The sequence below is a fragment of the Dromaius novaehollandiae genome, chromosome 5 (assembly GCF_036370855.1).
Source record: "Dromaius novaehollandiae isolate bDroNov1 chromosome 5, bDroNov1.hap1, whole genome shotgun sequence".
Lineage (NCBI taxonomy): Eukaryota > Metazoa > Chordata > Aves > Casuariiformes > Dromaiidae > Dromaius > Dromaius novaehollandiae.
In genome coordinates this window covers 30,042,274-30,066,865 of record NC_088102.1, presented here as the reverse complement: position 1 = coordinate 30,066,865, position 24,592 = coordinate 30,042,274, and the positions used below count along the sequence as shown (strand labels likewise).

At 38.0% G+C, this 24,592-nt stretch overlaps 1 protein-coding gene across 4 annotated transcripts in view; it reads left to right on the top strand.

Moving 5' to 3' along the window:
- The window catches only part of NPAS3 (neuronal PAS domain protein 3), a 631,291-nt gene that overhangs the window by 575,506 nt on the left and 31,193 nt on the right, over window positions 1–24,592 (top strand). For all 4 annotated transcript variants that reach the window (XM_064512370.1, XM_064512369.1, XM_064512372.1 and 1 more), the window contains one exon: window positions 19,875–20,068. In XM_064512370.1, coding sequence (XP_064368440.1) covers window positions 19,875–20,068 — 194 coding nt within the window. The remainder of the gene's footprint in view (window positions 1–19,874; window positions 20,069–24,592) is intronic.

Here is a 24,592-nt window from a genome sequence, read left to right as displayed (position 1 = left end):
TTTTTTTTTTTTTGTGCTGGCTCCTACCTGCTTCATTATCAGCAGTGTTATCTATCTTTTTTTGGCTTTTTCCAGTCGCTTATAATGGCGTTTATATTAATGAATGTACATTTGCAACATTCCTCTGAGGCTGGAAAGGGCTAATGTACCGAGAGTTCAAGCAACTTGCCAAGGATAACAACGGAGGCTTGTGTCAGAGCCAGCAACTAACCCAGCCACGATTATATAGTACTTCATCCTCGGTCTTTCTTCCTAACACATGACTATTGTCAAAGCACTTCTGTGCTCCACTACTGCACGCTTCATTTTCTCAGGCTGGTACTTCCTTTGTTGTGATAGTTGTCCTGAATAGGCAAAACCAGATGCCATATTCTTCACAGAAATGCACAGATGCATGATGTTTACCGAAAACCCAGTAAAAGATGAGTTTCTGCTCTCTGTTAGGTGTACGGGTAGCTGTAGATGAGATACTTCTAAATCCTTTTTCTCGGAAGGAAAAAAAAAAAAAACAGTGTCCCAGCAGGGGGAACAGATTTTCGTGCTCCTTGGACTTAGCCCAGGGGACAGCCCTGAGGCTGCTGTTCCTGCCACCTCATCGCGGGAGGGGAAGAGGGCTGGAAGCATTCACCTCCTGGGGCTGGCAGCTGGCTTCACGCAGAGCTGCGGGCTGCTGCTGCAGGAGGGACAGCGCGGTTGTCTTACTGCAATGGAGGTACATGACTGACTCAGTTTGGGAGCCTTTGCTACAGAGGACTCCCTGGTTCCCTGTTTCTAAGGAGAGGACACACTGGGGAAAGCCAGCTCCCCTGAAGGCTAGGGTGGAAGGGAATGCTTGATATGTTCTCTGTAAGAAAAGGATTGGCAGCAAAGGGACACCTGGAAGGAGTTCTCTGTTCCCTTGCAAGCAAGGAGAGATTTGTCTTGCTTCCAGCCACTGCCAACCTTCACTCTTATAGTGCTATGTGAGGAGAAGATTCACTTAAGCAGTGGTTCAGAAGGAACATAGGTAAATACTCGTGTCCATTCTTTTGTACAGAAGGGCTTGTATATCCAGAGCCTTTTTTATTTTATCCTGTTATATCAGTGGAACTAATACAGGATATTATCTTTCCTTACAAACTTTGCCTTCCTTATATCCTTTGCAAAACCAAACTTTATATACATATGGACTTTTTTTTTCAATTTTCCTAATATTTTTTCATACCCATAGTAGATTTCTCCACTCCAAAGGTCTTCAAGCTTTATGATCCAGCTTGAAGCAACACCTGTAATATACACATTTTATAAAGGTAGGGAATCTTTATGCGCTGTTGCTTTTTCTATTTGGACTGAAGTGGAAGTATTAGCAAATCAAAATGCTCCATTCAGTCACACAGGTAGTTCCAGTTTGCACCTGCTCTTCACTGATTTTCTGTGTGAATAAGTGGTTAAATAAGGTTCAAGGCCTATCATCACCTTAACTGCAAGATTGTTTAATACAATTTGCTTGCATATTAAGCAAAATTCCTCTGCACTTTCTCATTCGACAGAAGAGGAGAACAAAGGCAGGGAGCATTTCACCGATGTGTCCAGTGCCAGTATGCCTTACATGAAGCTAATGATAGAACAAGGATCATCACATGATACTTTTATTCTCTGCAATTGTTGACTTAACCTGGTGCAATGGCTTTTGGATAGTGGGCTGGACACTTATTTCTTGTTTTACCTTCCTAGAACAGAAAACTGATCATGAGTGTTTCAAGTCATGTTTCCCAGAAAGAGGCCATTTCTCCTATGGTTTGAATACCCATTTTATCTGTTGTCCAGCATGTGTATACACCATTACATAAGCAAATAAACCATGATGCTTCTGTTTCTAAATGTTTAGGTATGCCTCTTGATCAGTCTGTTTTATGCACTGATGCTAGCGGAAGAATGACGTTATTCAGCATGGAGCTCAGAAGAGTCCATCTCCTAATTTACCCTACAGAGAAGGCAGAGTATGGATGTTTGGTGGGAAGGATTTCAGTTTCTCCCTTTTACAACATCATTAGGAAGCTGTCATTCTAATAATAGTAATTCCCACTTGACATCATGGAGGTAAAAAGAAATCATTGCTGACATCAAAAATGAGGTGATATTTCAGCAGTATTATTTCACTGAAGATAAAATGGAAGTCTTTATTACTCCCAGTGCTTGTAAAGAAAGCTGAGCAAGACTTATACTGACCCTGGAGCTTATGCACCTTAATGCATTTATAACCAGTATGAAATAAGTAATTTTAGTTGTTGCTGCTATATTTTTGGCTGTACCTCCTTTTAAGAACCAAGCATTTTGTGCTGGTTTAAATGAAAACAGTCGGTTTCTGAGAGTAAGCTTTGGAGAGCACAGCTTTATTAATTTTCTCTGTTATTTCGAAATCATACAAAAGACTCTGAACAAATGAAAACGTATGTAAAAAAGGTAGGGAATCATGCAATATGATAGGCCTTGACCCCTGTGTCTGACAGGAAGTGGTAAGTGTTATGCAAACTTCATTTTGGATCCTGTACGAGGAATCCATACAGACTGAATGGATCCTGTACGAGGAATCCATACAGACTGAATGCAGAGGTCTGAGCCCTGAATGCGTTACCCTGAAAAGGCTTGCAATTTTTATTTCACTTTTTTATGGATGGGTATTTTATTCTCTCTGAACTTCTTGTGCACATTGCTGTGTGAATTGCTTGCCATTAAAAGGACACAACCAAGGTGTGTTTCACTGATTGTAAACAATATGTTTTTCACTTTTTTTTACGATAGCACCTTAGAAGCTCCCATTCCCAGCCCCAGTTTCCCTTTCCTTCGTACAGATGTATTTGATTATAATTCTAGGCTCCTTATATTTCTCCATCCTAAACCAAGCAACGTGGTACAGCAGTGACTCTATCCAAATATACTTGCGAAAATGAATCTGCCTTAGCTTGGGAATATTTGCTAAATGTGAGATCTATTCTTGCTCTACTGCTATTCTTTTTCTTTTTTTAATTTAGTGGGCGTATGAAGAGTAATGTAAACTGCAAACAATTATAGCAATGGGATGCAAGTTTGAAGCCTTTAAAATTGACAGCATTTTCTAATTAAAAGAAAGTTCAAGAATTATAGATTCTTCCCATGGCTTCGCTTCATAGAAGTGGTCACCACCTTGCAAGCAGCATCTCCTCTGTACAGTGAGAAGATTCTAATCAAAATGTTTCATAGTCTTTTCACTACCAAACTTTAGAAACTTTTGCAAATAAATATGTGATGGAAACATCACCTTATTTTGTTCCAGGCAAATATGTTTGTATCAGAGCAGTCACAGCTCATCTGCTGTTGAGTTGCCGCTTCTGAAAACACATTATTCTGAGAAGTAAAATCTGAATTTTTACAGGCATGCAAATATTTAAAAGTTATAAACCATTAAAAAATCAGAAACACTACTTACTAGTTGTAGTAAAATGTTTAAAACTGAAATTAACTCTTTGCACTTTCTGGTCTTATTTTAGGCGCAAATAGTTTGAACATTTTTGCCGAGAATTTTGCATGCATGAACTGAGTGCTTAATTGTATTTCCTGTGAACTCAATGAGCCCATTTCACTTTTGACACATTTTGCAATGTCCATGCATGTTTTATCTCTGAAACATTAGAGAAACATTCCTCTTCTTGAAAACCATTAGCTGACTAGCCTTTTTGTTTGTTTCTCCCTGCTCAAGTGATCCGAAATGTACTCTTTTTCCCAACTAATAAACTGCTTACGGTGCCTGTGATGAATCACATTGTTGTATTCTTACAAAAATCATGTTTATTAGGTCAGACTACCAGCAAAGCCAGCTCTGTGTTTTCAAGATACCTAAATGCAGAGCCCTGTTTTAATTAGTTCACAGGGCATCACTGAATCCAGCCTGGCTCTCCCACAGTCACATGCACCGAGTTAAGTAAGGGGCACTGGACAGTTTTTTCTGAGAAAGCAAGGAGGTGATTCACAATACACAAACATGGATTATGGGTTGTTTTCAGTCACTTTATAGTCATATGCATTCATAAATTTTGATATGGTTGTAAGATGCAGACTTTAATGGTGGAAACCTCACAGAAGAGCTTTAGATCACTGGAGCAACCCCAGACAAAGTTTATGTTGACAATTTATCAGCTCTTCTCCATCAAGGAAAATTGTTTTTTAGTGACTGCCTATTAGCAATCACATGCATATTATGAAATTGAGTTTTGGGGAGGACAGCCTGCCATCTGTCTTTTCAGTATTTTTTCTACAATGCATCATGCTAAAGTTAAAACTTTCTGTGCTTCAAAATTGTGTAAAATATGAGATGTCTGTAACAGAGACACTTGAAAAGAAAAATAAACTAAATAGAGATGTAAATCTTTATAAATTTTATAAACAGGCATGTATTGATGCTATACTTTATGTTTTAGCTTTGAGAGCCCTCTGCATTTTCTACACACCATAGTGTCCTCCATGCTGTTACTCTAGATTTCAGAGTTGCTAAACTGTTAACTAATTAATATATATCTCAATGACTATGAGAATGCTTTCTTAATAAATAAAATTCCTGGTTTGGGGGATATTTTTTGGTGAAATGGAACTGCAAATGCCTGACGTGGTGAATGAAAAAGATGTGTTCAATTTCTTTTCTGTGTTCTGATATGCTAAGATTTTATCAATAATATTGTTTTCCTGTAAAAATATCTTCCTCAGAGAAAATCTGCTGTGTAGCTGTCAGGATTACACCTCTCAGAATATGCCTGTGATGATTCTGTTAAATTGATAAAAACAGAACACTCTGCTGTGTAGAAGGATTGCTGAAAAGAATATTCCCAGGCCCTCTCATGTGTAACAGCGCTTGTATGGCAGTACGTTTATTGTGCTATAAATTCCATCACTGATTTTGGCCAGTTCAGATTGATTCTGCAGTAACTGTAAGTAATGAACCTTACAGACAGAGCCAAGCAAAAAAAAAAAAAAAAAAAAAAAAAAAAAAAAAAAAACCTCACAAGCCAATAAACTTGTGGCTGTAGGAATACAAATTGTAGAGTTCATTTAGCCTCAGTTTTTATCAGATCATGCAGCCAATAGCCCACAAAGCAAGAAAATATATCCAACAAATATACACTGTCATAGCCCTGGTTTGCTTTAAATTTAGCAGCTCAACTGGGCACTCAATTATTGGAAGCACATTTTTGTACAGAGTTTGCTGTGGATTTCACCTCAGATTTAAAGAAGGTGCTCAGCATAAGTGGATCACAAAACAGGAGAAATACAAGTTAACTTGTACAGGATGATGAGCCAAGTCCTGAGCTGTTTTACATGGTGTAAGTAATAGCAGGCATCAGTATATTTTGTAGGTGTGCAGATCAAGGTAAGTGGGCTGCTTGTGACCCAACAGGTCAAAATATTTAAATGTGTCTGAAATTTACAATTTTTCCTAGTCTGTTTCCCTTTCTTTACTAGAAAAGTCTACCAGGTTTAGCAAGAATGATGTGATGTCTTTTCTTAGTGTGTCTTTAACAGTCTGGTAGACTTTAATGGCGAACTTAACATCCATGCTAAAGATTTCCATACAGTGGTTTTAAAACCTATCAAAAAGATACTGCTCCAAGGCTTTTGCATTATTTCTGTAGATTCCTATTACATTCTATAGGAACCCACTGATCTAACTTTGTTAAATATTGTGTAAATTTCCCATAATCTTATCAACAGATGCCAAGGTCATTTAGGTTCTTAGTTTGCAAACAGATCATTGACATAGTCCCACTAAATCAGTCCCACTAATCAGCTGGTCACGTGGTCAAAGCATACAGGAATGTTCATGTATATTCTACCCTTAGTTGGTAAGTGAATAGCTAAATTCAGACTTTTAACTGAGATGCTGAAAACATTGGGGTTTTCTTCTAAATAGTTTTTTCCAGTCATTACAGGAGAGAAAAACAAGGCCATGTGATACACTCTGTGCAAAAGTAAATAAGTGTCTGGATTGGGTTCCTACAAGCCCTGCAGCACTTCCATGCATCACAGCTTGCACACTCGTGTATCTTACAGTCTGCATTGAAGGCTGAATTCATTCTGCATGTCTTCTTGTACCTAACTGTGCAGATTTATCTGAAAGTCTGTACTGACTGTGAGCGATTTTAAATCCTCATTTTGAGAACAAAATGCTTGGTCCATTCTAGTGTTCTATACATCACAAAGAAGTTCATTGTCTAAGGCCTATTCCTCACCTCTCTATATAAAAAATTCTGTTTTGTCAATTTGTCCAGTTTAGAGCAGCAGCCTGAGTGACATATAGAGGAAAAGGGCACAGAAACTGAGGCTTTCAGTTAAGCACCAAGTATGGTGAAAGTCATAATAAAATAATGAGACTTAGCAACACCATTTCTTCTGTTTTGCATTGCAATGAGAGACCTAGTAAGAAAGTCTGAAATCTTGCAAATAGTCCCTGTAACCAAGAGCAAAGAAACCTCTTGCTCATTATCTCTACTCCCTTTCTGAATAAACATTTCATCTGTTGTAAAGAAGTGTGATATCAGGGGCAAATGAACAGCTCTTGTTCCAGATGAGGAACACCTGACAGCTGAGCAACCTGAAAGTAATCATGAAAGTACAGATCTTGTGACCACTGGATGATGGGGCAGGTATCCTTCTTATTTCAATAGAAACTGACCTGAAATGCTCATATTCTTGAAGGAGAGATACCTACCCTTGCAGGGAATGAATCCTAGGTATTCAGACTGGGCTTTGGCCATGATTTTCCTGAGTGAAAGGTAGAGTTGTACTAAATTTTTCTTGTTATTTTGTTATATTTTAGTCAAATATAAAGAAAGGGTCAGTGGGGATTGACAGATAGTATGCAACACCCCTACTGTATCTCATTTATAAATGTGATTGATGTACAGGTAATTTCTCAGTAACCTGTTCTTCAAAAAAAAAAAAAAAAAAAGTATTTTAGGTCTTGGGTTAGTAAAAGAAAATTAATCTCTGCATGTTAAACTTGCCAACGTTTGAATTAATTGCATGAGTACAATGTTCAATTAATAAATGTTAAGCAAACAACAGAAAATCAGTGAATTAAAAATTACTAAATTGATTCCAAATGCAGATAAACCAAAAGGTGCCATAATTCTTCAGTATAGATTCAAGAACACGAATGTTGTCTTATCAGTTCTTGGTCCCCATTTATCCACATCTGGCATTTAAAACAATGCTGTTTTATTATGATTTTTACAAATAAATTACTATCTATAATCTAGCTTGCTACATTAAGTGGATTACAGAAACAAATCATAAGCAGTAGTCCATTTGTAGCTGTCAAGGTGAAGGTCAGAGCTTTGCAAAGACCATCCATCTCCAAGTGGAATAAAAGTTTGGGGGGGTTTTTTTGGTTTTTTTTTTTTCTTGGAAGGGAAAGTGTATACCTTGTTTGGATGGACCTCAGCTAGTAATGACATTCCATCTTCTAAACAAATCATAGTTTACGTATAATATAGCTTATTAAAATGCCCACCAGCAAACCTCCTCTCCATGAAATTAGTTTGATTTTTTGGGGTTACGAATCTTTTGCAAAATAGGAGTGATCTGACAATACAGAAGATGAAATACATCTAATCACTGAATATTTCTGGGCAAATTCAAATTGATTGAAAGTTTATGTTTTCAAATTCTTCAAAAGTTTGAAGAGAAGCATAGAATGGCACCGTGGGCTTACAGATTACATCCCTATGAAAAGAACTCTAGCTTAAGATCCAAACAGTTATGACTTACTTCTGTCACTGCAACTGAACATACAGTTTGTACGGCTCTGTCAACTTACCAGCATTATCTCATTGCATCTGATGGAACTGTGCAAAATAAGTTGGTATAATCATTCTCATTCTGGAGAGAGAAGCTAGGGCTGAGAGGCATAATGTTTTGCAGAAAATCATACAAGAAATTTGTTTAAGCAAGTACGTCTTCTACTGTCTCCTTTTAATTTGCTGTGCTTGGTGCAAAGAACAGTAAGCAAAGCCTTCTTTGCCTCATAGGACAAATGTGCTTGTACTACCTGTGGCTATGCCATTATTCCATTGTGCACATTTTTTATACATCTGTTTTGAGTGTTATTTCCTTCATTTGATACATGGAAAAAAATGAAAAACCAGAGAAGTGATGGTTTGTTGTCTGGTAAACTGAGTCTCTTCCTGAAGTTTTAATTCTTGTTCTTATATTGAATTGCTCTATGTGATTCATTTAAAAAATAGTAATAATAATAATCTACCTCACCATATTTCTCTTCATGGAATGGAGGACAGCCACAATGCTGGATTCTGCAGGCAGAGGTCTTTCTACTCAGGCAGTAACTGGGAGACCTAGAGTTGGCAGATCCTCCAGAAGAGTTTTCTTGAATTAACTAGGGAGGAAATGCAGAGGTTCAGCTCCTAACCTAGAATATTTCTACTGAACAGCTCTACTCAGGCAGTAACTGGGAGACCTAGAGTTGGCAGATCCTCCAGAAGAGTTTTCTTGAATTAACTAGGGAGGAAATGCAGAGGTTCAGCTCCTAACCTAGAATATTTCTACTGAACAGCCTTACCAAGAAACTATAATAGAAATAGAATTAGTAGACATCTGGATAAATACAATACATTAAAGAAAAGTTGAAGTCTCTTGCAAAGCTTTCTGAAGGAGCTAGCAAGCATATGTACAGGAGATCTCCAACTGATAGTGTAATTGGATTTCCAAAAGATACCATCATGCTGCCTGACCAAAAATCTGATAGAAATGAAGCTGTCAGTAGAGAGGGAAGATCCTCACATGAAGAAGTAAATGGTCAGTTTTCTCAATTTAACAAGTCAATAGTGTTTTTTCACAGAGATCTCTGTTTTGGCACCTGTGGTTCTCAACATATTCATAAATTAAATGGAAAAGAAGGTGAACAGAAAAGTGACAGAGCTTATTGGATTGTAAAAATGAAAGTATACTAAGAAGAGTAGCACAAGAACTTCATGATACTGTGTGAAAGGGCTATAAAATAGCAGATGAAATTCAGTTCAGGTAAATGTAAAGTAATACACCTGGGAAAAAACAATCCTGACTTTACATGTACGGTGATGGGTTCTGAAGTAGCTGTTACTGCTCAGAAAGATATTTTGGAGTTGTAATAGACAGTTCTATGAAAGCGTCAGCTCAGTGCTCAGTAGTGGTCAGAAAGCAAACAGAGTAATAGGTATTATTAGAAAAGAAATAGAAAACAAAACAGAAAATGTCATTATACCACTGTACAAATCACTGCTGTGCCTTTATCTTCAATACCCGTGCACTTCTTATCCCACCTCATCTCAAATAGAAGATAGCAGAACAGCAAAAAAGTGACAGTACTGATCAAAGTCTTGGAACAGCTAAACAGACCTAGGAGCTTCAGCTTGGAAGAAAGATGGCTAAGGAAGCACATGGTAGAAAACATCAGTGGCAAAGAGAAAGTGAATAGGATAAAATTTTCTGCAATCTCTCATTATGCGATGTGGGGAATAAAATTAAAGGAGTAAATGGCAAATTCAGAACAAAGAAAAGTAGGTGCTTGCACAGTGTATAGTTTGACAGTGAAACTCATTGCCACATACTATGAATGCCAAAACCTTACCAGACAAACATACCACCTCTACTTCAGAAAGTCCTGGGAGAGTATACAAAGGAAACTTCATTATATGCTTGCCTAGTTTGATATTCTCCCTTAGTCAGCTGTTATTAGCCATTCTGAGAGAAAGGACACAGACCTAGACAAGCCTTTGGTTTGGCCTGCTACAGCTGTTCTTAAGAATACATAGATCCTTCCAAAAAAGGGTTCTCGTGGTGTGACTTAGCCTTCCCCTACAGGCAGACTCTCTGTAAAGCCATGGCCTCACTTCTGGGCTCAGGGCTTGCAGTTTGAATGTCAACTACTTTCTTTATCAGGACCATTTGAGATCTATTTAAAACCGTTCAAATACGTTACTGTGCACAGTCAGAGAACTACTGAGACCAGGTATTGGCAGACGTGCCAGAGGGATCTTGACTCCCATCCTATGATCGTTCCTTTCCACCATCTGGATGTGGAGGCATTACTAGCCACCTGTAGCAGCTTTTCTGAAATTCACTGTTGTGTTTTTTTCATAAAACTGGCTCCTATGCTTTGCTATATGTTTTCCCCTTTTGAATTGAAAACCTACTGTTTAGATTCATTTAAAAGTCATTGATGGGGGAGGGATGGAGGGCTTGCATTAATAGCTGGAGAAAATTCATCTCTTTTGCCCATCTCCACTTTCATTCTTATCACAGTTCTGCAGCAAAGCTCACACTCTGTTGTCTAAGATCTCCTTCCAGTACGGCTAGTGTGTTTGTATATAGCTAATGGAGATTGTGCTTTGCTAGGAGAAACCAGGTGAGCATTAAAATAAACAAAGTAGTTGCTTGTCTGTGTAAGAACCTGTACTAGACACCTCTGCACAAGCTAAGAAGCCTCAGTATTAATGGAATTAGAACAGTAATTCTCAACTGTTTTCATAGTGTGCCCCTGCTTTACTGTCACAAAACCTCAGACCATTCCACCATTTAGCCACTCTTCATAACCCATTTTGGGGTTGCAACTGTAGGCAGAAAGCTTAAGATAGACTATAAACATTACTGTCTTTATCAAGGCAAAGTTGGGGGATCCATTTTTATCTTTACAGACAGCAGCACGTTCTGTATTTTTTCTGTTTTGGGGCAAATGCATTAATATCAGATGTTTTTGTTTTATCTAGTCCTTGCTCACTGTGCAGAGAATCACCTAAGGTAATTGTTGGGCTGCTATGAACTGCATCAAATAAAACAGTAAAAAAAAAAAAAAAAACCTCTTTATTTCTCCCTCCAACGATAGGAATACAGACACTACATCTGAGGAATACTTATTATTGGTTATCTTTAGCGAAGTAAGACTTGATCACCCTGACATACAGAATTTGGGCTCAATTAAAAAAAAAAACCTCACCATTTTTCAGTTGCAGAATGATGTAGCCTGTTCCTGCTACTCCTAGATAATCTGGTAAACTTCAGCAATGGAAAAGATGTAACAAAAGTCCTTTCTCCAGGTTTAATTTTTGCTGCTAACAGGACCACCAGAATTCTGGAAGAGTGAGCTCTGGGAGAGAGTTTGCTCATGGGCAAGGTTGACAATTTCTTCATTAGAACCCTGCACACTTCAATAGCTAAATGCTTTCAACTTTCTTTAAATGGTATTAAGGAAAAAAATATCCTCAAGGCATTATTTTTAAAGGGGACTTCAAACATTCCCTGAGAAAAAAAAAATTGCAACACATTTGAACACCAAGGGATTTGCAGTGGAAAATCTGCTAAAGTGGAGCTATCTTTTCCGTTTCAGGGTTAAATAAGTATTGGCTATAAATCAGGGAGGCAGACTACAAAAAACACTGAGGCATTCCAGATCACTTAGACTGGCAGTAACCAGATACTATAATAGATCATTTAGAAATAAGTTAGTTATGCTAGCTAGATTTTAAATTAACTATGTTTCATTTATTCCTCTGAATTCAACATACAAATTCCTTTATAAGGTTTGCTAGAAGTATAGGCAAATCCTAGGTTCTTAATCTTTTTACTATATAGGCTTAATTCCGCAATAACTCAATATTAGATATTTTAGAGTTTGTATTTAAAAGCAGCTGTGAAGCTAGCAGATATGCAAAGGTAAATCTGCTCATCTTGAATCCTTCTGCAAATGGTCTGCTCTGGAGGTCATATCAAAGAGATTCTTCTTCCAGCTTAAACCTGTCTTTTCTAAATAGATCTCAACCTGATCTCATTTAATGCATTGATGTCTGGTTTCTTAGTCATTATATTTGCTGTATTACATATCAAAAGGACTCTTGAGAAATTCCCCCGAATTGATAATTCTAATTTCTTATGTATAGCTACTCTATATTCACTCTGAGGACAGCTGTATTGTATGCTAAACCATGAATTGTAAAAATCGATCCCTTTGTATGTAGGTTTGTATTAAATTGAGATACTTTATTTTTTCCTGTTTGTTGCCACACTTGGGTTCCTGGTGTCAGTTTGTATTTGGCTGCTTGAGCATATTAAAGTTTTGCTAGTGCTTATGATGTTCTTGCCGAGAGCGCTCTTGCAGCAATCTGCACTAGAACAGTCTTTGTGCCAATTACTTCAAAAACTGTTCTTTTATTAAACCAATTTTTATGGCTACTTTTTCAGGTTGCAGTGTGGTGATTTCATTTTTAGTTTCTTCTTTTTCTGTTTTTGTAATGTTGATCGTCAAGTACTTGTAGGTTTAGGATTATGAAAAAATAATGCACTGTTGATAGATTGAGTTGTTAATAAGACATCTTAAAGGGAAGAGAGTTCAAAAATATTAAAATAAAACCTGGCATGTTGAATTACTAACACCATGCATATATTAAAGGATACTGTTTAATACAGAATGTATGGAGCTGCTATTCAGGGGGCTGATTAAGAAAATTGACACCGTTGCAATTGTATAAAGCAAAATAAACGAAACATTATGGTGTATGATGGCTCAACACAATATTTATTGTGCTTATGCTAGGAGACTGGTGTCAGGAATGTCAGATCTACATCATCTTTTATTTAGAAAAAAACAGGTTGCTGTTCTATTCCAATTAATAAAAAAATCACAACAAAGGAAAGGAAGGAATGATAATGTATTTTACAACAAAAAAAGTTTTCATAAGTGAGCTGAATATGCTTTTGAATGGAGGGTCTTGCAGCTTTTACTGCCACAAAGAATGTCAGTGCAAGACTGGACCTCAGAATTCCCATGTGGGAACAATCATCACAGTAAAGATATATATGTGTCAGTATGCTATGCATGATACATTAGCAGTTATTGTTCAGTATAGGGTAAAAATAGTATTACTCTGGATAACAAAATGGAAATGCTGTTATGGAATAGAGTAAAAAATCAGACATAAAATAAGGGTCTCATAATGTTAATTTAATGCTATCTGAAATGTTTATAGCAAGTCCATTTTTATTAATTATTCTCAAGCTACCTGTGGGCTATTCAGTCGCTGACTGTTAAGATATGATGAGTCTTGAAAAAATAAGCTATTGCACACTTTCAGAAGATACTTTTTTTGAATGGCAGCTTTAGGAATTGTTTATTACACACCAGTTTTCCTTCACTCCCACAGAGAAGCTGGTTCCTATTCTTTAGATAACCCTAACCTGACCCCTTCCCAATCAGGGAGCTTCGTAAGATGGAGGTAAGGTGGACAGTGTTGGGTTCTTGGTTTGACTTCACTTTTTGGAGAGTTAGAAAGTTGTCCCCATTCCATCCTCCATAGTTTACTATGTGATAGTTACAAATGGGAGATAGGAGTTTCTGGTTCCTGAGGCTGAGGAAGAGTTGGCATTAGGCATCCAAGCAGTTTCTTGGGTGAGTGCTCAAAACACTAACTTTTGTACAAAAAGAACAGCTGTTCCCTGTGGTGTACTTGAATGAAAGTGGCTGTGGCTATTGTGCTTTCTGCTGGACTCACTATTTCTCATGTGCAATAAATATGCTCCACTCAGGTCCCTTTAGGGGTTAACAAGGGCTGTGAACTGAGCATGCCAGGCCAGAGTTTTTTCATTTGATGCTTTTCTTTAAGCACCCAATGAGTTTGGGCTGTCATAATGATGAACTTTTGAAATTGCTTTCTTACAACTTAGGCACCTAAATTCTGCTTCTGACTCCCTAAGCAGGAAAGTAGCTCTTTGAATCTTATTCTTTGGAAAGAGTAACATTGGGAGAAAAAGGGAAAAAGCTTAAAAGGTCTCCGCAAACTAGTATTGACTTTTTAACAATAAAACATATCCTGAGTCCAGATATGTTGTTAAAATGTAAATACCCTTTCCGTTTCCAAACTGCCTTTTGCAGTTGTATTTGAGAGGATTTGAAATGTACTTGTAGATAGAAAAGAGGCTATTGACCTTGAAACTATGTATGTGTTAAGAACGTTGGCCCTCCTTGAAATCAGACTTGCATCCTTTGAATGGGTGCTCAAGACCACAACTCTAACAGTGGTGGATAAGGTTCAGATAATATTCAGTAACTGAAACACATTAAGACTGACCATGCTTTATGTACAAAGCTGTGCCTTAAGATTCAGAGATTACTGCCTAGCCTCTTGTTTTTAAGCATGGTGTTTCAGAATGACCCACTGACACCTAAACTAACCAGTAGTTTCCTTTATACACTTGATAGAATAGGACAAGATTTCTGTGTATAAGCAGTATCTTGTATTAGATGAACTACTATAGTTAGAAAAAAACAAACTTTTGGGCATACAAGCACTTCTCCAAGTCAAAAATTGAAGCACCAAACTTCTGAAGTAAATATGAGTTGAGAACAGCTACTCTGAATGTAAGTGGGTATGTTATTCTGTTATGCTCTCTGAGCGAAAAGGTAGGTGATACTTATGAAGTTGGAGATGGGTGAGGTTAACAAGGGGAACAATGGTAAGATGGTTATCAGAGGAAAAGACAGTGAATATAACATGGATACAACAGAAGTATATATCTGCAAACTCTACATTTCACAGCTTATTTATCTGAGGGATGATTGATCAGGTTTCCAGACATGCAGAAATCCCTGAGAAAGACCACTAGGCCTGTGCAAGCTACTTCACATGACTTGCACTAGAAGCGTGTCCTGTGTGTAAACTAATTGTACATCTGACGTAGAGTTGATCTCTGTGTGCACAGTGCGTTGGATGCAACTGGGACACATCAGATTTGCTGCACATGTGGATAATCCAACATATTGCAGCTGTAGCAGCTTACTCCTTTTCAACACCTAAATGTCATATTCTGTGGGGGCTCCTGTTAGGAACAGTGTAGTGTTTATAGAAATCCAGTTGGTCTGAGAATGGGACACACAGGTATTACTGGAACTGGAAATGTAAGACGTTACTGGACCTCTTTGATCGCAACTGCTGCTGAATTATAGGGTAGGCAAGTTACTTATTTTACTAAAGCTTTCCCAAAGACTGGGAGAGCAAGCTTCTGGTCTCACTAAAGATGAGGCAGTGGGACCTCAGAAGTAAATGGCTTCTGACCAAGAGATAATATCTGCAGATAGAAACATTCTGGTGACTACTATGGCATATAGGGAGAAAATCAGAACTGCGGTAGATAAAGAAGCCTATACTGAAGTTTCAGTTGATAGGCATGGATATATTTTGATGTCAGAAAAGGAGACTTCTAGGAATATCATTATGTGAACTCCAAATACTATTGTGGGCTCTGTTTTCCTTCAAAAATCCAGAGGAAAGCCTATTTCCAAATGTCCGTCCTTAGCTTAGAAGTCACTTGAAACCATGTTGGAACCCATTTACCTTGTGCAGTGTTAAAACAGATGCATCTCTCTAGGTTCATAGGCTGGTTTTGAGATGCATGTTCATGTGTCCAGGTATCTGTGTGTGAATACATGCACAACTGTTTATAAGAAAAATGTGAGAGGATGGCAACAAATTGTAAAATATTTCCTCAGATACTTCTGGCAGATCGGATTAAGTGCCTTTTAAAGAGGTAGGTGTTGACTTTGGAAGGGTAAAATAGCACCTTTGAGAGACCAAAACAAATGTATAAATCCATGTGGAAACAGTTGTTTCTGCAATGGAGGATAAATGTATGTGTGAGTTGTTCATAAGACATCTCAATACATATCTAGGCACACAAATTACATTGGGATGCTTTCATACATGACAAAATTTATGTCTAAGCAATAATTTAAAGACTTTGGATTTATTACATCATTAAGAGAAACAAAGTGGAGGGAGGGAGCACTTCTGCCAGTGCTGTGATTTTAGTCCCATAAGATGTTGGCATAGCGATTTATAGAGGAAAAACAAAAAAATAGTCTAGAAATTTCTTTCTAATGGAATTTTAAGTTTTGAAGAAACTCAGAGACATCTGAAAGGTGAAATTCACAGATTTTTCATGCCTGCAGGTTTTTATTGCCCCTGGTAATAACGTCCTTATTTTTACATCACATATATGTGAAAAATAATAGACGTAATATTTACAGATGTCTTTTGATAAAGAAAATACTTCCATCTCTAGAGGTGAGATTTAGCTTTAAAGGATGATAAACAGGTTCCAGATGTGTTTTTCAATTGCTGGGCTTTCCTTTCCTTAAGTATTGGCAGAGGGAAGATTTTATCAAGGTCTTTGTGATGTGCTTTTTTTATAATGAATAGACATTAGTAAAGCCCATCTATGTGCTTATCACTAACAGATGACTAAAGAGAGCATATGGCAGAGAAAAGAATTATATTTTGTCCAAGCAATGTGGCTTGTTAACACTCCCACACTCACCATAAACTGTGTTTACATGTACTTACAATATTTTGCAAATCCTTTTTTTAATCAGCTAAAAATAAAAGCAAAATAATGATTTTTTCCAATATTGAAGTGTCAGGCAGAGTTGATTTAGAATTTTTAACAAAGCAATTAAACAGTACAGAAGATTTTAATAGTATTTGTTTTGCTTCAGCTCGACATCTTTACAGCAGTGTATGTCTTATACTCATATCACAGTGTTAACCGTTTTATTGTTTTGGAATGCTTTTTGGTTCACCCACCAATCTACCCAAGTACAAATATTATACAACTAGGTGATGCTATAAGCAATAGTACAGGTTGGAATGGTCTATGTCAAATCCTGATCCGAATCATGTCACAAAGGTTGTCATGATCATAACATTTCCCCCTGCTTCTATATCATGAAATCATCAAACAATTTGCGACATCTGCCAGTAGTTTGTAAGCCAAAAAATCTCTGAACTATTAACCCAGTTTAGCTCCATTAAAATGCAAAAGGAGTCTTGCCACTATTTTCAGTGCACCCTGTTCATTTAGGAGGTGCACTGAGAAATGCTGTGGAAATTTGTACAGCTCCTGACGTACAAAGCTTCTGCTGAACCCTATATCTCAAGAGTATACCACACACACAACCTTTTTATAATGAGCAGAACACAGTATACCTATCTTCCAAATGTGCCAATCTATTCATATAGCTTTATTAGAAGTCAGTTATAATTAAAAGATGGATTTGGACTGTTGCACACTTCTCAGAAGAAAGCATTTATAATGAAAATTGCACAGAAGAACTGAATTTACTTTTGATTTTTGGAATTTTCCTAGCTAATATTTGTCAAATATTTATCTCTGAACCCAAGTATTGTCCTTCATAAAACATTTTATTCTTACAATTTAGCTTCATTAAAGTCATAATACTGCTTTAGGATGTGATGGACTAGTGCTGTGGGATTGAATTATAAAAAGATTAATTTTAGCTACCGGAGATAATTGACCCTATAATTCCTATCACCCCTAATCCCGGTTCAAATGAACCGGTGTTAAAAGTAGCAATATTCACAATGTAGACAAGGTCAGGACAGATAGAATTGGTTTTTTACTACCGATTAGATTTCCCACTCAGTGGGTTTCACTAATGTTGTCATAGAAAGGGATTTGAAGCATGGAAGTGTTTCTTTAGCGATGCACACGCACTGGAACTGATGGGCGTATTTCCCAGTGTACCCAGAATCAAAATGCGATTGAGAGCTGACCCCTAAAATTTGAATTCACATAGAGATTTAGAACATGTTTTAATCCATAATAAAACTAGGAACAAGCTAAAGAATTTCAATCTGGAAGCAAACTTGCTTGAAATTCAACAGTACTAAAATATGGTGGGTCTAGTACGTTTGGTGCCATCTCTTAGGTAATACTACCTCTGAGGTGTACTACCACCGAGGAATCAGAAAGAAGTAAGGTGCTAACTGAATAGACAGTTGTTCAGAAACAAATCAAGCTGATATTTTGCTTCAAATAACATTGAGGGTTCAAAAATATACAAGGATAAATGGTTTTTAAGTATGATATATCTTAAAAATTCCCCCAAGTGATAATGCCAACTTCAAACATATTAGCATGAGTCTTTTAAAAAAAACAACAGAACAACACTTTTGCATAGCACTTTCAGCATAAGATTATTTTTTCACATTATTGCTAGTTATCCATCAGCATTTTTCTAAGCATTTACAGATTTGTGTTTTTGCAGTAAGCTAAAGCTGTATGATAAAATGAGACAGATAATGATAAAAAGCATATGTATATGTAAGCCTAGCTAGAAGGAAGAAAATATACTATTACTGCCCCTCCTGTGAAGTTATTCCTTTTTCTTTTAGCTATTTCTTCATTAGTTAATGAGGTCTTGGGGAAAAAAAATTAAAAAGTATGTTTGAAATGGTGTTTTTGCATCCTTGCCTTTAGGAACTTCTTCAAATATTCATAGAATAGTTTGCCCTTGGATGGTGTATTAAGTGTGAGTTTAGGCAATAATTACTTCAAATGTGGGTGGTCAGAAATCTGCAACTGAAATGGACAAACATAGCAGATAATCACTTTCCTCTTTCAGGTTCACCACGCTGGCTGGAATCCAAATGTAAAATAGCAACAAGATATTTTAATGATTAGGTTGGAGAAAAAAAAAAAACTTCAAGGCTTAGATCACAGATCTGATAGCATGAATTAGATTTGAATTTGGATGCACTTTGTGGTTTGCAGTCTTGTTAATGAAAGACAGAGTTTCTTCTTTCTCACTTTCTATTAACAATCAGCCTCAGATCAGAAGTGACTGAAGGGCTACTGTCTTTGTGAGACAAATATCACTGGATGCGTAACTGCATCACATCTCTGTCACCTCCTCCAGTGCACTTGGTACTGACCAGCATCTCCACTGACCTCTGAGTAGAAAATCTGGGAGCATCGTGAATCCCACAGAAGTGATCTCTTTGTCCTGGAGCCTTCTCTTCATGTTGATGTTGGAACACACTCTGAGGGTAAAAAATCTGGGAGAGTGTGTACTGCCAGTTCTAATGCCTTTTATTCATGAGTACCAGACTGCAGTTTTTATTGCCAGTTCAGTATCTGGCATTGGTGCTATATTTATATTCTTTCATTGAAAAAACCAACTCCTTTGTTGTTCCGTAATAGAAATCCTGATGGAGTGAAACTGGAAGTAGTGGGTTATTCTTTTCACAGAGTTTCAAATTATTCCATTTCAGGCAGCATTCTTAGAGTTTCACTCTCCGGTGGTGCAATTGGATCTCCTATGCATCCTCTGACTGGTGATTATCTTATGAATAGGGAAAGAAACTGTCAGCCTCCAAAGTTCTTCACAAGTGTTAGTGCATTAAGCAAAGACACTGCTTGTCTACCAGCACTTAAACAGCTTGCTGTGCATGCAGGAAGACCATCCTGCAGCTGAGCTCATTGATCACTTGTAGGCTCCTGCTTCTTCAATTGCCAGCCACAAAGATGTAATCCAAGGCTGTCAGTAGTGTCTGTATGATGTAGATGACTAGCAATTCCATTAAATCCTTTCTGGAAAAGTCTCTAAACTGCTGATCTTTTTGCCTCATATTTAATCTCCCAATGTTATCGAATTAGTGCTCCTGTTCTACCTTCATTGTTTTAGTTCTCCCCCTCTGTCTCTTCTTTTGTTGGTTTTTTTTTAAAGTTTGTTTCTTTCTGTAATAATGACCACAACACAAATCAGTAGCACAGGAGTTCTGAGTGTTTATTTGAGAAATATAAAACATTTGTCCGTTATGTTCTTTTCTTTTTTGCCATGAGGACATACAGAACCTGTTGACAGCCAATATTAAGTTTAACACTAATGCTGGCAGTTACTTAGACCACTTAACACAGCCAGAAATTGTACTACAAGGAGTAATAATGCTATCCTTTAAAAGAAAATGATGTCACGGTTGTATCCAGAATTCACTGGGGTTTCTTTTATTGTTTTTATTTTCCAGGTGATTCATATAACAGGCCGGTTGCGTCTGAGAGTGTCACTGTCCCATGGACGGACAGTACCAAGCCAGATAATGGGACTTGTTGTTGTTGCGCATGCTTTGCCACCTCCTACGATCAATGAAGTCAGGATTGACTGCCACATGTTTGTCACTCGAGTGAATATGGACCTCAATATCATTTACTGTGAAAATAGGTACAGTTTTTAGCTCATTTTTTGTTTCTTTTAGCTGTGTGTATTCTGTGTTCCATGGGCTGGGTAGAAAGTGTTGGGATGTGTGATTCCTGTAATGTCAGTCTGATGCTGTATGAGAGCACTGAATTCACTCTTGTCATCATCATCTTCAGTATCATTACATTCTGAAAGGATAAATACAAATTTAAAAAATACAATTTACATGACATCTTGCTGAAATAGGGAAGGTAGACCAGGAAGGATCTCTCCAAGTTTTCCTTGCTTTTTAGAATCAACACTGACTGCTGGTCCCTGTCAGAGGAGAGATAAAGGACTAGATAGACCATTGGTCTGACCTGTAGGGCTATCTTTATGCTTACTATTGTAACTAAAATCCTTACTTTCTCCTTATTATTTGAAGTTTTAAAGTTTTCCATTTTTGAACTGATTTGCAGAAGACACCATGTTTAGTGTTTAATGGAATGGTAGCACAGATGGCCTAGATAGTAGGCTAGACAGGTGGGATCTGTTGCAGTAAGAGATGGGAAAAATAAGAATAAAATTGGTCAAGGGCCTACTGGGAAAGACAGGAGTGAAATGGGAGTAGATGATGAGAAGCTGTTTGAGTGGCAGCTGTGATGGATGTGATAAGGACAAGTGATTTAGAAAGGTATTAGATAGGAAACAGAACATATTAGGATTTAATGTGAACTACTGTCGTGGAGCAGTGATAGCCAGCTGCTTCCTAAGGGACGAGGGCTGGTATTGGCGAGAGCTCCCCATGGCAGCAGGGCCAGGCCTCGCAGCCAAGGCCTGTCCCACCACCCACGAGGGAGCAGGGCAGCCGGGGGCAGCTCCAGCCCTGGGCACCAGGCACAACCACAGGGACACGCTGAGGCCAGGCCAGACCCATGGATCACAGTCAGGGTTGGGGGGGCCGTTGCCAGGAAGGGGCAGGGGGCCATGGTGGGGCTGGAGACTGGCACCGCTGCGGCATCGACTGATGGCCCCAGACTGGGCTCAGGTGGGGTCCTGAGCCTGGGCAGGGTGAAGGGAGGCCCCTTAGAGGTGGGCAGTGGGGCCTGTTTGTGCCCTCCGGGACCTGACAACTACAAAAAAAAATCCTAGGGAGCAAGTATCCGACGCAAAGTGAAGGAAGAAGTGAAGATTTGGGAAGAATGTAATTTATAAAGAACTTTAGGTCTGCTGACAGGAGCCTGAGGTATGGGGGAAAGTTGGAAAGGAAGAGAGGTGGTAATGCCTTCCAAAAGAGATTTTGTCAAGAGGACCTGTCATCAAAAAGTGGAACAACGAACATGACTAATGCAATCTTTTCATGTGACAGCAGCCATGGCATATCATACATGGAGAAGGATAAACTCAAGCGCTTTTTTGAATCAGGGCCTTAAACCACTTAAAATAATCTTAGGTTTCAATTGCAAAATTATCTTTACTGCCATGTTGCTAAACTCCCATAAATATTAATAATATTATTATTTGGTTATTAAAAAGAGCATTTAATCTAAGCTATAAAGCATTTTATAAACAGAGAAGATATTATTCCCATTTTCTGGTTGGAAAAACTGAGCCATAGAAAGTAATTTGCACAAGGTTACAAAGAGATTTGATAATGGTATTAAAGTTTAGACTCACTTTTTGTCCGTGACTCTATCAAACTAGTTTCTAGATCATGTATAACATAGCACAGTTAGTGAGAGATTCAGGGGCTTAGGAGTAGAACATAGATGGAACCTTGGGCCTTAGTCTTTGATTTGACTGTGACCTGCTTTGGTAGTAATGGAAGGTCATTGCCATTGCAGAGCTCTTCACTGGCCTCTGTAAAATGAGTTGCTGGTATCCATCCAGTTCCTAAGGAATAGGTTATCTTTTAAAAAAATCACCCCCACTTATTGTTACCTTTGGCAGCCTCAACAAAAAATCCAAGAATCAAATGAATATGAAAAATGAACTATTCCATCAGGTCAAGTATGATATGAATTTGTTGGGCTATATTAGAAAGATTTATGCTTTCTCTGCCATCAATTTGGCATTTTTATGAGTCCTAAATTGTTTTTTTTTAATTAAACCTTTTTCTCAAACCTTCCCTGTACTTTTATGTGGCAATAAAACTTTCAAATGCCTGAGAGAGGCATCACTGAAAAACCTAAGATGCATCAGACATGGAGCACTGATTGGTAATCACATAGGAAGAGCTGATAGCCAGTTGTAAACTATGGTAAGCTAGCTGATTTATGCAAGAAAGTGCTTTGTGTTGAGTTTACTAATGTTTTTCATTAGTTACGATAAAGGCAACATTCTAATGTTACTTTTCCCTGTTTGTAATTAATTTTATCTTGTATGCTGGAGTAGAATGCCTATGATGGTACTTGATTTTATGTTGCAACAGCTTCATTTTAAGTCACTGTGGAAGTGTTAAAAATAAATTATAAGAGGAATTCCACGTAGCAGAAACACTTCTGCTGTGATTGGGAGGCACATGGTAGCTCACTGAGGCAGTGGGGTTTCCACTGGTGGAAAATAGAGATAGATTGATAGGGCTTAGTTTTCATAGGAGGTACAAAGCAGAATATGGCTATTAGAGCTGGAGGCATGCAAAGAACAGAAGAAGGGAAGGATGTGACTGAACAGCCAATGTGAAGCTGTTGGATTAATTACCTGAACATTTGCTGAGGCAATTCTCTGAGTCAGGGGAAAGTTGGGATCTCTCTTTTGAGGCTGTAGGAAGGGAGCATAAGTATCCTTTCGTGGGTATACAAGCTTGGCTCCTGACCCATGGAGAAAGGGAAATTCTCTGTGGTGCAACAGGAAAACAAATGCAGCACTGATGAAAACAGAGAAAAATGGATGCATGCTGGGGAAGCTGTAAGCACTATTTATGGAGCAATGGGGAGTTGCTGGCAGCCGCAGGGAGTATGGAACAGAAGCATTGCTACTTAACTGAAATGAATGCTCACAGTGGACCACTGGATCAGCAGGAATAAAATCAATAGTACTCCTAGTTTTCCAAGTGGCTGCCTGCTTGCAGCAGCAGGGAGCAGGAGTGACATTACTCGAGTCTTTGGGTGCATCTTGTTACTTTCCTCTGAATGCAAAGGTTTGCAGCAGAATCCTGGACTCAGAGCAGAAACTAGTGAACGGTTAGTTTTACTTTGGGAGGCAAGATCAGTTAGCTAATGCATTGGCTATTTCTAACAATTAACATTTTATTCTTAGACTATTAAATGGAGATTTAAAATGTTGATGCCTAAAATCCATGCCTGCTTTCCAAGTGTGGGATTCATTTCATCTAAACTTCACCATCTAGTCTAAGATTGTCTAGAGTTTCTGTATCAGTCAGTGGAGTGAGATAGGCTCCTCCACAGGACAATTCATCTTAGACTGAGATAAAAGAACTAAAACCAAAATAAAGAGACTACTGCTAGAGGACAGTGTCAGGCTTCAGTGTCAACTATTAGTGATTGGAGACCACCTGGAAAGTGCTTGTAGCCCAGTTTAGTATGGGCTACTACAGCCGTATCTGCTAATGTGTACCAGAAAGGAAATAACCCAGTGACCATGGCATTTTCCATATGCAAGGGGTTTAGAATCTGTGGAGCTGCCCATATCAGTAATCCTGTTGGCCATAACAGTGATCACCAGTAGTTCCTTAAGATAAGTAGAAAGAGTCTTGTGTAGAGGGCTTCAAGCCTGAGCAATTTGGTTCTAATTCAAAAAAGCACTGTACCATATACCTTCCTGTAGGTTTCAGTTATATTAACAGTCCTGTAAGTCAGTGGCAACACTGATCTTCTCAAAGATAACCCTAAAACATAAGTTTTACAGGATCAGGCCTGTGTATTAAGTAGAACTGATTTCCTACCTGTCAACCTGTTGGTTTATTCTGTCAGAGCAGTTGGGAATCGCAAGATCTGTCTTATAACTAATGCTCTAAGAAACATTATAAACTTTCTTTCTTTTCCCATTGCAGATTATTTATTTTCCATCGTTGGTATCTTTCATATAAGCATGAGTGTCCTGTTTGGTGTCATTTCTTTTGATTCTGGTTTTGGTGTCATTGCTTGCATTGCTTTGATGCCAGTGCTTGATCATCACTCATACCTTTTCTCTTCATAATCTTTATGTTTCTTCTTCCATTTTTTTATTTAAAAAACTCTGTGTCCTTCATGTATCTGTTTGAACAGCTTTTTTGTAATATTAACCTTAAACTCCTGCTCCATGTACTGTTTATATACTTAGTTTAGTATAAGAGGTAACATGCAGTCCAGCAAGCAGGAACCTTTTGATCTCAGACTCCCTTCTCCCTGGGAAGGTTTCTTGTCACTGGGCAAAGCTTCCAGTTTATCCATTTCGCAGCACCTAATTTGCTGTGCACCAAGTGAAGTAACTCTGCAGGAGGGATAGAGAGAGCCCCACTACCATCATTACAGACTTGTCTTTATCCTGGTGGACAGTGTCATCTCCAAAAAGGTAGGATATACGCATTTCAAATGCAGTTTGTGGTATGGATTAGACATGGGTGTCTCC